At 42.3% G+C, this 13719-nt stretch overlaps 3 protein-coding genes across 5 annotated transcripts; 2 read left to right on the top strand and 1 right to left on the bottom strand.

The window, feature by feature from the left end:
* Window positions 1-31: 31 nt before the first annotated feature.
* LOC116192078 (pentatricopeptide repeat-containing protein At4g17616) lies at window positions 32-2757 on the bottom strand. Its single transcript, XM_031520502.1, has one exon. The coding sequence runs from the start codon at window positions 2230-2232 to the stop codon at window positions 190-192; it is 2043 nt and encodes a 680-aa protein (XP_031376362.1). The 5' UTR covers window positions 2233-2757; the 3' UTR covers window positions 32-189.
* Window positions 2758-3908: 1151 nt separating this feature from the next.
* Window positions 3909-8395, top strand: LOC116194193 (decapping nuclease DXO homolog, chloroplastic). Of its 3 annotated transcripts, none has more exons than XM_031522962.1 (14): window positions 3909-4653; window positions 5194-5441; window positions 5715-5780; window positions 5887-5965; window positions 6127-6206; window positions 6298-6321; window positions 6402-6526; window positions 6682-6898; window positions 6994-7047; window positions 7140-7186; window positions 7505-7589; window positions 7712-7775; window positions 7872-7987; window positions 8106-8395. In XM_031522962.1, exons 1-13 carry the CDS (start codon window positions 4167-4169, stop codon window positions 7973-7975), a joined length of 1680 nt encoding a protein of 559 aa, XP_031378822.1. In that variant the 5' UTR covers window positions 3909-4166; the 3' UTR covers window positions 7976-7987; window positions 8106-8395. The 3 variants fall into 3 exon arrangements, with proteins under 3 accessions (XP_031378822.1, XP_031378814.1, XP_031378806.1); XM_031522954.1 differs by having other exon boundaries at window positions 8080-8395; XM_031522946.1 differs by having other exon boundaries at window positions 7872-8395.
* Window positions 8396-9100: 705 nt separating this feature from the next.
* Window positions 9101-13280, top strand: LOC116194213 (casein kinase II subunit beta-1-like). The gene is made up of 5 exons (XM_031522974.1): window positions 9101-9607; window positions 11414-11632; window positions 11797-11906; window positions 12012-12177; window positions 12828-13280. The coding sequence occupies exons 1-5, from the start codon at window positions 9388-9390 to the stop codon at window positions 12956-12958; spliced, it is 846 nt and encodes a 281-aa protein (XP_031378834.1). The 5' UTR covers window positions 9101-9387; the 3' UTR covers window positions 12959-13280.
* Window positions 13281-13719: the final 439 nt, after the last annotated feature.

Below are 13719 nucleotides of genomic sequence, written 5' to 3'. Positions count from 1 at the left end.
TTACCGATGATTTTGATTACACATAAATCAATGGGCAAAACTTAGGAATGTAACGGGGCATGAATTGTCTTACATAAGATTGAATGACCATACCTCACAGGAAAGTATGATGTTATTTTCGAGCTATCAGTAACTGAATTGATCGATAATCACAAGAAGCGACGAGAAATTAGAAAGTGCATCGAAATCTCAATCCATAAAGATCCATTTCCTGAATTCCTTGACACATTCAAGCCTCTTTATCTGAGCCTCGGTCGTGGCTTCTGATGCTTTCAGTCTCCGGTAAAGATTCTTATGGAGCTTCAGAAACTCCCATCTGCACATTCCCTTATCAGCAAACATATTCTTTTCCTCCATGAATGTAATAATCTCCATAACCCTCTCGAAGTAACCGCCTCGAATGAAGTTCACCAGCAAGGATTCACAAAGGTCCCGGCTTATCACTAAGTTTCCACTCAATATGTTCCTTTTGATATCCCCCCATAGAATTGTCACATCTCGGTACATCTTCAAAGAAGAATACCCGGACAACATAGCAGCGAAAGTTTGCTCAGTTGGTCGCAGATTAATTTCTTGCATTCTTCGGTAGGTTCTCAGGGCGTCGCCCATCATCTTGGCCTTGCAGAAGAAGTAGATTGAAGAATTCACTTCATAAACCACCGAAGGAAGTTCGTTCTCCTCCTCTCTCATCTCTTGTACCAACAATTCCGTGAGATCAGATTTCCCGATCGTATTAGAAAATTCTGCACTTCTTCGTGCTTTCTCGTTTTCCAATAGTGTTGAGACGGTCATTTCATCGGGCATATCAGAGATCAAACCCAACTTTTGCATCTGTTTCACTAAACCTTTGGCTTCCCTTATCATGCCTTTACAACTATATGCTTCCAAGAGTGAACTATACGCCGCAGGGTCGATACGCGAACCAGCTGATTCCAAGTCATCCAAAACGTCATGAGCAGTCTCAAGCCAACCAGTATGAATGCAGGCATTCACTACGTCCAACAAACTTATATAATTTCGTAAACTAAAAAGAAACCTTGAGAGCCCATCAACCTTATCATCTTTCCTGTACCCATGCATTAACTTTGCAAGAGCGATTTTACTGATATCAAGCTTCCCGTTACTGAAAACAATATACTTCTCATTTTCCACAGCAATGGAGCAAGCTTCATCCATTTTCTCCGGCTGGACCAGTATCTTCAACCCATGCTTGAGATTATGAGATCCAATTGGCACAAATTGACACTTTGATTCCTCCGTCAAAAATGAAGTGTCCCGGCCTCTGTATATATCCTGAACTAACTTGGCAGCAGAATCGATATCGTTGAACTTAAAGTGCAAGCTCAACAGGCAATTGTAAAACTGGCTGTAGTGATGAACTAACAATGGCATAGAAACTCGATCAATGAACTCCTTATATTTTGCTATCTCGTTCCTCTGACCATTCATCTCATGAATACGTGAAAAATTAACAAGGGAATTCCCGTCAGCAACAACTCCTACTCGAGCCATCAGCTCAATAAGCTCCTGTCCCTTCAATGATGATCCAAACCTCACACAAGCATCGAGTACAAGGTTAAAGATCACAGTATCGGGCTTTGTCTTGTTGGAGAGATCATGGCAGATCTGAATCAAGAAGTTTGACGCGAGACATGCCCCATCCTCTGTCTTTACCATGTGAAGAACTATTGACGACAACACATTCAAGGGTGGAAGACAGTTTTTCTCCAGAAGCAAGCGGAGAATTTTCATTGTGAGAATAGGCAATTGAGCTCTCGCCATCGAGAGAGCGAGCTTTGCCAAGACTTCGAGTCGAAAAAGACCCGGTTTTTTCCGCATATGTAGGAATACCAAGTTGCAGGCATTTTGCAGCCATTGTGGATCGGAAGAGTAGGCTAAGCCAGTGATTAATTGACTGGTGATTGAAATGTCGGGAAGGCCATACAACTTCCTGAAAGAACTGAAGGTCTTCCAAGCAACTTCAATCTTGTGATCGTTCAAGGCAGCTCCAAGCTTCATCAAGAGAGCTTCTCGAGAGGATTCTCTCGAAGATGACCCTTTCTTGCGTACGCTCGTGGAGAAATTCAAAAAACATGAAGCCCACGATAACTCTCCGTCTCGTGCCGACGCTAAAGCAGAACTTGGAGCGAAAAGGGCAGCACAGAATCGCCCCGAACAGCTCTGAGACACCCGGAGACACGCAAGAATTGCTCTTGGTGGCATAAAAGCCATCCCAGCACGATCATGGCAGCCTGGAATTTACCAAAAAGGAATTCCCTTTGTTAGCCGAGAACATTCACTCTCGGTTTAAGGATCGACCCACATTGAGACCCTATCGCTGGTTACGGCTTTGAACAGGCTAAGGCGGTGGAAGTTCGACTCGTTCATCTGGCAGAAGTCCTGGACAAGCTTGATCTATAGGCGTTTGATGAAATGCCCGAGTGAAGATAATTCACCATTTGCCCCGAGCCTCGCATATACGGAGCGGTGAGTTCGGGAAGAGCCAACATCCACCAGAATTCCGAACCCAGATCAGTCCCCCTCGGGATCAAGAATCTGCTAGTGATAGTACTCCCCGGAGACGATGATGAATTCGATGAATTCGCTGGTCGGACTTCCGGCGGAAATTCAACGGCGGGAAAGAACAAAATGTATCAAACTACTCGGGGGCAGATTTTGACTTTGCACCCCAAAGTTTATGATGGTCTATTATTATGCACCCCACAGTTTATGACGGACTGAGTTTATTATGATGGTCTATATTTTCTTATATTTTCTCTTGGTGAACATGGTTTCTCGTGTTTTTCATCCAAAATCAAAGGACTTTGAAATGAGTTCAAAGATATTACCGCTCCGTTTATTTTTAAAGTCGTGATTTAAGATTTTAACTTTAACTTTAACTCAAAACAATACACAACAAAACACACATTTCAAAAGTCAAATTGGTGGACCCCATATATTATTAAAATACAATCTCATTATAATTAATTATCTCTACATTCCATTCATTTTATATTTTAAAAGTCAAACTGGTGGGCCCCATATATTTTTGTCTTCTTCTACAATCACAATCACAATCACAAATTCGTGACTTTAACTCCGAAAACAAACGCATTGTACAGGTCTGTTTGGATTTCTAAATGCCAAATTTTAACTTTAATTTTAACTTTAACTTTAACTCAACACACTACACAACAAAAACATATATTTCCCAAGTTAAATTTATAATCACATCTCATTTGTCATTTTCCACAATCAAAATCAAAATCAAAATTAAAGTTATTTTAACTCTGAATCCAAACACACCCTACGACTTTTGATAAGTATGGAGCGATTTGGGACAATAATCCAAACTTAAAAGATAAATGATATGGTAATGGATACTTTGGAATATCTAGAGGGAGTGAAAACTTAAATTAAATTGGACTTTACAAAAGTTAAAGATCAGGTTCGCAATTCCTAATAAGGAAGATAGCTTGCATGCCTCAATTTACTACATTTAAAAAGCTCAAAATGAACGACAATGTTTTTTAACGAAGGGACTATAATTTGCATAAAGCTTGCAATTATATTTAGACTCTTACCATCTATTTGGATTGAGAGAAACAGAAGAACTGGAAAGGAAGGCGAATAGAAGTTGTATGGGAATTTTTGAAAATTCTATACAACTTTCTTTTCCTTTTCTTCTGCCCAAACAAGTTCGGTTCAAGGACTTACGGAAGAAAGCGGTCAAGATGAAGCACAACAGACTGCCTGAAGGCTGGACTATGCCTAAATAAACCTCGGCCCTGGGATGCTGATTAGCTTAAAATTCAAACTTCAGGGTGCAAAATCAAATTTCTCCTTTTCATCGTTGCCTATAATAATAAAAAGAACTTACCGGCCGAGGTTGTGGGCTTTTCACCCGGGGACCAACTCCAGCGCTAAGACCGGACTCTAAACCTCCTTTTCTTCCTGTTTGCTCCGGGTCCATGCTCCCTCCTCTCCTGGGAGAAGTAGGACCCGCATATGTAATGGTAGGGGGCTGCTGAGCCCGGAGCACGGAAAGATCCGGAAATTCTCTTTGCAACCGCACGCGGAGAGCCGCGACGACAAATACTCGGTCAGAATCCCCAGCAGAGCTCAAACGCAGCAAATCTTGTAGTTCTCTGAGCACCTCATCGGCGATGGATTTCCCCGACCAGAACCTCGACTTGTTCGGGGAGGAGGAGGAGTACGAGGACAACGACCGCAGGAGCGCCGGCGACGGGACCCCCCGCCAATCCTCTTCCTCTTCTTCGTCGGCGAGGTCGTCCTCGTCGGCAAGGTCGTCCTCTTCGGCAAGGTCGTCCTCTTCCTCGAGCGGGTCCTCGTCCGACGGTGGGGGCGGCGGAGGTGGAGGCGGTGGCGGTGGCGGCGGAGGTGGTGGCGGCGGAGGAGGACGAGAGTCCAGCAGCGCCAGTGGGAGCGCGAGCAGCGGCGAGGAAGGCAATGAACCAGACGACGCCAACAACTACAACAGCAGTACTTACAGCAGTAGAGTTGAGAGCTACTTTAACTCCGAGGAGGAGGAGGAGGAGGAGGTGGAGGAGGATGAGAGGGAGAATGATCTCTTCGGGTCGGATAACGAGGACTACTGCAAAACCCTTGCCATCAGCCCTTACCCCATTCCCGGTAAGCTCGCTGATTGATTTGGGTTGATGGGTTTTGCTTGATCGGGGTTTTACACTGCTTAAAGCCGTTGCCTTTGATGATTTGGGGTTCTCTCAACTGGGTTATCTCGCCGCCCCGCGCTGTCTTATGTTGTTCTGCCGAGCTAAAATGTTAGCGGTGCGAGTTCTAGAGAATCTCTCAATCTGATCAGAGAGAGTCTAACCACTCTGGACACACGATGTTGTTACCAACTGAGCTCAAGAAGTAATTGATTACCGGAAGTACCTCGCTGACTTCCTTTTCTGCAGTGTTTCCCTTCACGTCGGTGGAAGTGAATTCGTTTTTGTAGAACTACCCTTTGTCAATTGCATTTCCAGAGAAATCAATCTTGACCTTTTAGATCACTGAGGACATTACACGGATTACGGATGTGAGAAATGTAGTTATAAGTTGACATAACAAGCATGATTCGTGGGGATGTCTACGTTATGAACTACTTGATGTAACCGTTTTATCTAAGGTTTCTGAATCTTTCTGTCTGATTCAAATCTCCTTTTGCAGTTCTGCCACCTATTCGCAGCACTAACAACCATGCCAGAGGGACATTTGGCCGTGGCCGTTGGAACTCAGGGCATCCGAATGATAGAGGGGCAGGCATCCTTCCTCGACCTGGTCCTTACCCTCAGAGGCAAAACTTCGGATATGGGCCAAAGTTTTCTAATGGTCATCGTGATGAGCGCTTTGTTTCTGAGCTCAAGTTCTCAAAGAGCGAGGAAACATTATCAAGAAAGTGTATAGCATTTCAGGAGGTTCACTCATTTTCTTTCCCACCTTGCCCACGGTCTTACTTGTTTTTCGTCTTTTTACATTATAAGTTCTAGATATTTTGAGTTGCTGGTTAACTTTATATTTTGAGTATAGTTCATCATGCAATGTAATTATCCTGAGTGAAGAACTTGTATACCCTTCTGAAGAAGATTGATTCCCTCGTGGAGCATGTTACTTTTATGAAACTTTCAGATTCATACTCCCTCCCCTATGCGTTGTCCTTAGGCTTTTGTATTTGCTGATTTGATGAACAGCCATGTGAACTTGCTTGCTATAGCCGGGCAGAAGATGGAGATGTCTTCTTCGATGATAGGAGCTTGGTGAACACTCTGGCACCTTTTCTTCACAGTTGTGCTACTTAATTGAAAAAAGAAGAAATTCCATACTAATGGTTTCTGACTTGAGGATTTTATTTGTCAATTATAGAGGCAATTTAAAAGACTAATTACAGAAGATGTGGGTGCAGACCTGAATGAAGGGTATGACACATTTATTCAGAAAAAGGGTATGCTTTTCATCTTAAACGCACCAACAGATATGTGACACAAGTATTCATTTGAGAAAATATCAGGCTGTGGTGGTTGAAGTTTATTTCCACCTGGTTCAGTGCTATGCATATGAAGACTGATGAATGCAGGTAACTGTCTATTTTTGTCTCTGAACCAGACTTGGCTTCTGAAGGTTATGGAGGTCTTCTTGCTTGCATAAGAGACAAAAAAATCCCACTTCAGAACATGCATTTTGTGGTATGATTTTTTTTTTTTTAATATTTCTGACTTTAGCCTTTTCTTATCTCGTGATCTAACCTTGTTTCTGCATTGTGACTTCATTTTTCAGACATATCGCAACAACCTTAATAAGGTATTTCTTATCCTTCTCAATCATTATGCGTGAATGACTGTGCCATCTTTGGGATTAACATAGTCAGCCTTCTTCTGCAGATACTAGCAACTGCCTATATCCGGCATGAACCTTGGGAAATGGGTGTCCATAAAAGAAATGGAACAATATATCTTGATGTACATAAGCTTCCAGAGAGACCGCAGAGTGACTTAGACCGCAGAAGGTACTAAAACTGTAAAATTCTTGTGCTTCATTTTTAATTCTTTTAAATTGATATTTTCTTTATTCTTTCAAATTTCTTTTTGACTTTTTAGATCGAATAGTCAGTTGGTTAGTAAGTTGAGATCCCTAATGTTGTAATTAATTACTGTGAGCTAGATGTTACTGGGGATATTGCTTTGAGGCCCTTGCCACTGAGAATGCAGAAAGAGCTTACGGTGAAAGGATACACCATGTTGATGCAAATGTCGAGTACTGCTCTGTGATTAAGACCAAATTGGGTGCTCACCGAATTCTGATGGGAGCTGAGATGGATTGCTGCGATTGGACAGATGATGGCCGGAGGTTTTACATCGAGTTAAAGACTAGTCGCGAGGTTGATCTTGTGGTTCTATGATTTCTTGGCTTTTTGTGTGCTAGGATTAGTTCTCAATCTCTTATGTCTTTTCCACCATTCACCTGCTTCTGCAGTTGGATTATCATACCGAGGAAAGGTTTGAAAGAGACAAGCTGCTCAAGTTTTGGGTACAGTATTATAAAATTTTGTATTTCATCAACTGAATTTATTTTTTCTCTATAATGTAAAAAGCCTAAATTACGCGGTATCCTGGTTGCAGATTCAATCCTTCCTAGCAGGTGTTCCATACATTGTTATCGGATTCAGGTATACAGACACCCTCTTTTTTTCGTATTTGATTTTGATATTCGAGCAAAAAAATGCTTCTTTATCTTTTGAGAGGTCCAAGGGAATTAGCAAAAAAATAAAGCTCTCTAGATAAGTGCTCAATCAGTCTTTAAGTGCTCGATCAAAGTGCTTATCACAGGACCCATGCTCGGTGAACACTTTTAGGACCTAGCTGTTACTCCCTCCATGTCTGTGTCTGTGTCTTTGTCACCTCATTCTACCTGTAGAGATACAGCAATGCTCTTTTCTCTCCTTTCTCCATGGACAACAACTAGGGTGTTTCTGCTATTTTTGCAGAGATGATGCTGGGCGACTAGTTCGAACAGAGAGATTGAGAACTAAAGATATCACTCAGAGAGTGAAAATGAAGAACTATTGGCAGGTACATAAATTCTGCTGTGCTGCATCCAGTATCAGCTAATATTTCGAAGATTTCTGAGTAATATCTACTGTTGATACATGAATTTTTCTTTTCGAGTCATTCATTTTAATTTCGTGTCACAGGGAGGGGTCTGTCTAGCATTTGCAGACGAGGTCTTGTGCTGGCTCTACGGGACAGTCAAAGAGAGTAAGTGTCAGCCTTTTAGCATGTCCGAGCCCTCGATCCACTCAGTTTAGTTGCTTTCAGACATTTATCTGATGAATCAATCCGATTGTGTTTCAGATGAAGATTACATACTTCAGTTTGCTCCCCCTTTCACTCGGTTGGAGCTTCTTCAGGCCCAATCCTGCCCCGATACCATAACATCTCATGTCGAGCAGTTGTGACATCACGAGCAGGTTCCTTTCTTCATCCAACCATCAATTGCGTAAGATGAGAGAATAGATTTACATGTAATCTGCCAGTAAAATAATTCTTCTGGCCTTGACAGCTTCGGCTGTAACATTCAATACGCAGTTAGGAAGCATGAACTGCTCAACACAACTTGCTCATCAATGTTTCCACTACGACTACGACGCTGCCTCCTCTCTACTTCAGAATGAGAATTTGAGCGAAAAGAATTTGTAAATCAAGAATTGATTGCAAATTGTCTTCGGCGTGCGGATTCTTTGATGCTTTGAGCAAATGTGCCTAGGGCCTACAGAGAATATGTCCCATGTAAAAGAAAATAGTTTCCTTATTTTCCTCACACTTCAGCAGGACATTATAATAATTAATGATAAAAAAAAACAAAAGATAAAATAAAATATGACATGTTGTGGGTCACTTTCGGGGATGGGCTTGGCCCCTCCGAGATGGCTAATGGTTTGGGCGAAGGCCTCATGTCCCGGTCAACAACCGGTATGGTCCGGCCCTGAAGCTTTTCGTAGGAGGACATAATTTTGGCACGTGACGGCTGTCGGATGACGTGGCGGTTGCCTTGAGTGGGCCCCAGCCCCCAAGGAGAATGTCGACCCAAATTCTCGCAGTTGGTGCGGACCCCACCTCTACCCCCTTCCGCTAACGAAAAATCTGGTAGTTCACCCTGGACAGGGTGATCGGGTCCCTCGGTCAGTTAAGTCGATGTATTAACAATTGTGATTGACTCGACTTAATAAATACCGAGCTAGGCTGAAAAATTGATGCCCTCTTGTTGACGAATTATATTGGATTAGTTTCTTTATTTTTCCAGGAGAAAGTTAAGAAATTGGTTCGAAAAAGAAGTGCAAATACAAAGACAAAACAGCCAAAATATCTACCTGGCAACAACTTCGTCCCTCCGTCCCCCGATGATCATCAAAATACAAGCAATCGCACTCCACACGATTCCGACACGTGCAGAACGACAGTGGTGGGCCCACATCCGAGGCCCCACATCGTGCGCCACGTGTCCCACGCCCTGCGGGTGCATGTGAAGCCCGTGCACCCGAACGGATGCTCCATCCTGCACAAGCAATTGCGTAAGTTGTCACCGCCGATTTATCGGCAACAAAAATCACGTCTTTTCTCCTCCCCCTCTTCTCTCTCTCTCTCTCTCTCTCTCTTCGTTTTCTCCTTCACTGATCCTTCGAAGCTCGCGAAGACGGATGCAATCGGAGGGTTCCGCGAGGAGCTGAGAGGGTAATGGCATAGCAGGCCGGAGCCACAGCGCCACTGAGGAGCTTGTTTCACGTGATTCCGAACCCTAGATTGTGACGCCTAGGGTTTACCGGTCGAGATTTGTCGGTGAATCGAGTGAGGAATTCGAGGTAGAGGAAACATGTACAGAGACAGAGGTCCCGGTGGGTCCAAGTCGGAGGTCGGCGTCGTTGATCGAAAGCAGAGGATCAACGATGCACTCGACAAGCACCTCGAGCGATCCTCCCCTTCCACCTCCCGCGTCATCAACGGCAAGGACAAGTCCGCTCACTCCGTCCTGCTCGGCAAGGCTCCATCTGATCACCGCGATTCAGCTCGACTCAAGACCAACTGCTCCGACGGTTTACCCCTCCCTCCCTCCCTCCCTCCCTTCCTCCCTCTATAACCGATAGAATCCACGTTTGCGTAGTGTACGGATGAACATGTTGTAGTAGTTCCTGATTGTCATTTATATCCAGCTTCTCACGTTAAATTTTTCCTCAATGTGTCGTTTTTCTGGAGTTTGTGCTGAGAACAGTAGCGGTTTACTTCGCCGTGGCATCTAATGGTGCGATTAGTTTGGGAGTTGATCTATCTGCTTAGATACAAGCTGAGTTTTCCCGGAATGAGTGAATCTGCAAGTTGCTCCACTCTGATCATTTAAGTTTCTAGCTTTTGGTAATTTTGTTTTCCGTTAGGTGTAGCTCGATCTGTCGATGTCGTTTTATATTATGTTGCATGCTATGGGTAGAGTCGTCGATAGGAGGACCTTTGATTGTTGAGAATTGTATGAACGGTCTAGGGATAAAGTTTTCTTTCTTGTTTTTTTTTTTTTTTTATTTAAGGTGTAAACTTAAAATTTCTTGTCACACGCATGAGTTACTTGATAAACGGTCGTAACGTTGTGCCTATGTGGTCGGAAAGATGTCTCCAATTAATTAATTGGGTTTAATTATTCCTAGAACTAAGATTTTTTTACTCGTTTAGTTGGTAATGTCGGTTTAGTTATGAAGATTATGTTAGTTAGATTTACCAGTTCGTTAATATGGTTGCAAGCACATGCATTGCAAAATCAATATATGGGTTTTACCAAGGGAACTTTGGGGCTGATTGGCCAGAATTATCCCTGATTTGATCCGATTTAGTCAATAGAATCGATCTCAATCAGATAAAATTATTAAGTGGAGAGTTATTGCCCTCTCTCTCTCAGTTGAACGTGTGGCACCGTGCGTGCACGTAGTGAACCTTAATGCGCTTGCACGTGTGTGTGAGCCTTCATGCACTCGGATGTGCGCGTGCAAGCGATTTTGTGTACATTGTGAGTATGTGTATAGACCTAGATATTCTTACTTTCTGCTATCGTATATACCTTATCAGTCATTATTCAGCAAGAAATTTATTAAAGTGGAGAGTTAATGCTCTCTCACTCATCTGTGTGTGCGTGCGCTTATTTTGCATACACACGTGCATATGCACGTGCTTATGTGCGTATGCACATGCATGTGTGCCTGTGTACACACTTATGTTTGCGTTACTGCACACGTGATTGTGTACATTGTGTGCATTAGACCAGGAGGTTACTGCTTTATGCTATCAGGTAAACCTCATATGCTCTTGTGAGAACTGAGAACAAGATACATCCTTTTCTGATTTTCTGCAGGTCCTTAAAGCGGCCTTTTATTTGGACTCTACCACGAGCAGATCTTAGCTTAATTTTTCTGCTGCACGGCTTATTTGCTTTGTTGATAATGAGCTCAAGACATGTCTTTTCGTGTGTTAGGTGAATCAAACTGGTCATGTGAATATCTAGTTGGATCCAAATTCCTTCTCTTTAATTCCTTATAAATCTCTTTCATACTAATGGCATTACTTTTTGTAATTCTAACGCTTGAGTATCGGTTTTTTTAACGGTTTGGTAAATCTTTTGCTTTTCTGCTCTTTTCTGACTTACTAAAGTATGGTCTTTCTTGAGTACTGATTTGGTTCTTCTTGGGCTTTAAGCTTTTATTATTGTTGTAGCACATCTTGTAGTACTGCAATGCTGTGTTTTGGGGCTATCAGACACGTACTTTTCCTGAATTTTCTGTTCTCTACATTGCTTTGCTCTCTTTCCATATATGCAGCTGATCATTTATTGAACTGATTACGTGTTCATTTGTTTATTTTAGAGGAATCGGAAACTGACAGCGAAGAATCAGATGTTAGTGGATCTGAAGGGGATGACACATCTTGGATCTCGTGGTTTTGTAACTTGCGAGGAAATGAATTTTTTTGTGAAGTTGACGACGATTACATACAAGATGATTTTAACCTCTGTGGCTTAAGCAGTCAAGTTCCTTACTATGACTATGCACTCGATCTGATTCTGGACGTGGAGTCCTCCCATGGTAAGTTTACCGACTAGATTTCTGTTGATGCTTTCTGAATCGTAGCCTAGCTTGAGGTGGAGGGTTAAAGTCGGTGCAGAATTGATTTTATTCTCACTTCATCTACCCTGTCTTTTATTATCACTTCATCTATTGCTTATGAGTAAATTTGTTGGAATGGATAGGAGATATGTTTACCGAGGAACAAAATGAGCTGGTTGAATCGGCTGCTGAGATGCTTTATGGTCTTATTCATGCCCGTTACATTTTGACTGGCAAAGGAATGGCGGCTATGGTGAGATATTGCTGCTTAATGTTTTTCCTTCTTCCATCGCCTTCATATCTGCAGAAACTATATCATGTCATGTCATGTCATGTCATGTCATGTCATGCTATACAGTTGGAGAAGTACAAGAACATCGACTTTGGAAGATGCCCGAGAGTTTATTGCTGTGGACAACCCTGTCTTCCTGTCGGCCAGTCAGATATTCCTCGGGCTAGCACCGTTAAAATTTATTGCCCGAGATGCGAAGATATTTACTATCCTCGGTCCAAGTATCAAGGCAGTATCCTTTTCATCTTCTGCTTAAATTTCATTTGCCACTTCCTTTGCATGTATATATTCAGCTGATGCTTCAGATGCAGAAATTGTGTTCTCTTAGGCAAATTTCAGGCATTGCATAGAATTTATGACCATATTTACTCGTCTATTAAATTGGGGGTTAAAAACTACTGGGTGCTGAGTTTATGGTAGAACTTCATTCGAGTTGTGTGATAGATAGTCTTTCAGGAAATTCTGTCGTAATGATTATGCGTGGTCGTCACGATTACATGGTAAGAAACCTCTATTAAATTGGGAAAAAGAAGAGTACGGAGCTTCAGGACACATTGTTGTGTTGTCTTGATTACATGTCTTCGTCATAGGTTAGGCATAGATTAGTAGATAGTGCTTGGCCCTTAAATAACGGGTGCTTATCTATGTCATCTGCCATCATTTCATTTTGCCTGATTGATTCTTTATCTGAAAAGATAGTTTCTCTTATTAAACTTCACCCCTCTATCACTCACTCAGACTCGATGAACTGGTAATCTTTGTATCACTTCTCATATGGATTAAATGAGAGATCTGTGCATCATATTAAATGCCTGATAGCATGGAAGGACATACTGCCTTGATAATTAATGATTTTTTTAATTATCCTTGACTGGTGCTCAGACACAGATGGAGCCTATTTTGGTACGACGTTTCCTCACCTATTTCTGATGACATATGGACATCTGAAGCCACAGAGTGCGTCACAGAGCTATGTTCCAAGAGTATTCGGGTTCAAGATACACAAGAATTGAAGTGCAGGTCTCTCTCTTTTGCCCACCTCTTGGGTTGGGGCGGCCGCAGAAGTGTCCCGCTGGAGTTCTTTGTCCACAAGTAATACCTTCTGCTGAGCAGGTAGACGGAAGCATCATTCACCACAGCAAAGTTACACCTGGGTTGGTCCCATCTTGTCTTTGAAATTTCTGGAAAATCATAGAATTCACAAACATATTGAGGGAAGGACTAGTATTTATAATGCACCATTAGCTGCTTTTCAGTACTATAAATCTGTAACTTTTGTTCATTTTCCTGGAAAATGAGTAGTCGGCACGCCTTGAAGTGGCTTTCTTTATTTCCTATCTGGTTTCCTTTCATTTTCTTCGGTCGTCATCAGCAATCGCCCCATGCGTACTGGCTATATGAATTGGGAAATATAAATCTTCTGGACTTGCATTGGTCAGTCTTTGATCATTTCATGAGTATCGTCAGAGTTATATGTTGATCCATACTTTCATATGGTGTTGATAATATGCTCTATCAGATATATCGGGAAGTTCTGACGCGAACTTGAGAAATCTTGGTTGATTCAATATATGGAATCTGGTTTGCATGATTTTATTGACATCGTAAGTAAGAGTGGTTTTGTCCAGTCCAACATGTGTTGCTTTGTATGGTGAGACATCAGATTTTGGGTATGAATGCACTCTGATGAGCAGCACCTAATCGTGTAGGCCGGCTAAAGTCCGCATGATTACGATGATGAGTCTTTATTACTACGTTTTAATTATTAGCTGAG

This window comes from Punica granatum, chromosome 1, assembly GCF_007655135.1.
Source record: "Punica granatum isolate Tunisia-2019 chromosome 1, ASM765513v2, whole genome shotgun sequence".
In the NCBI taxonomy this organism is placed as follows: Eukaryota; Viridiplantae; Streptophyta; class Magnoliopsida; order Myrtales; family Lythraceae; genus Punica; species Punica granatum.
Note: the sequence above shows the minus strand (reverse complement) of the source record. Positions and strands in the feature narration are given on the sequence as shown.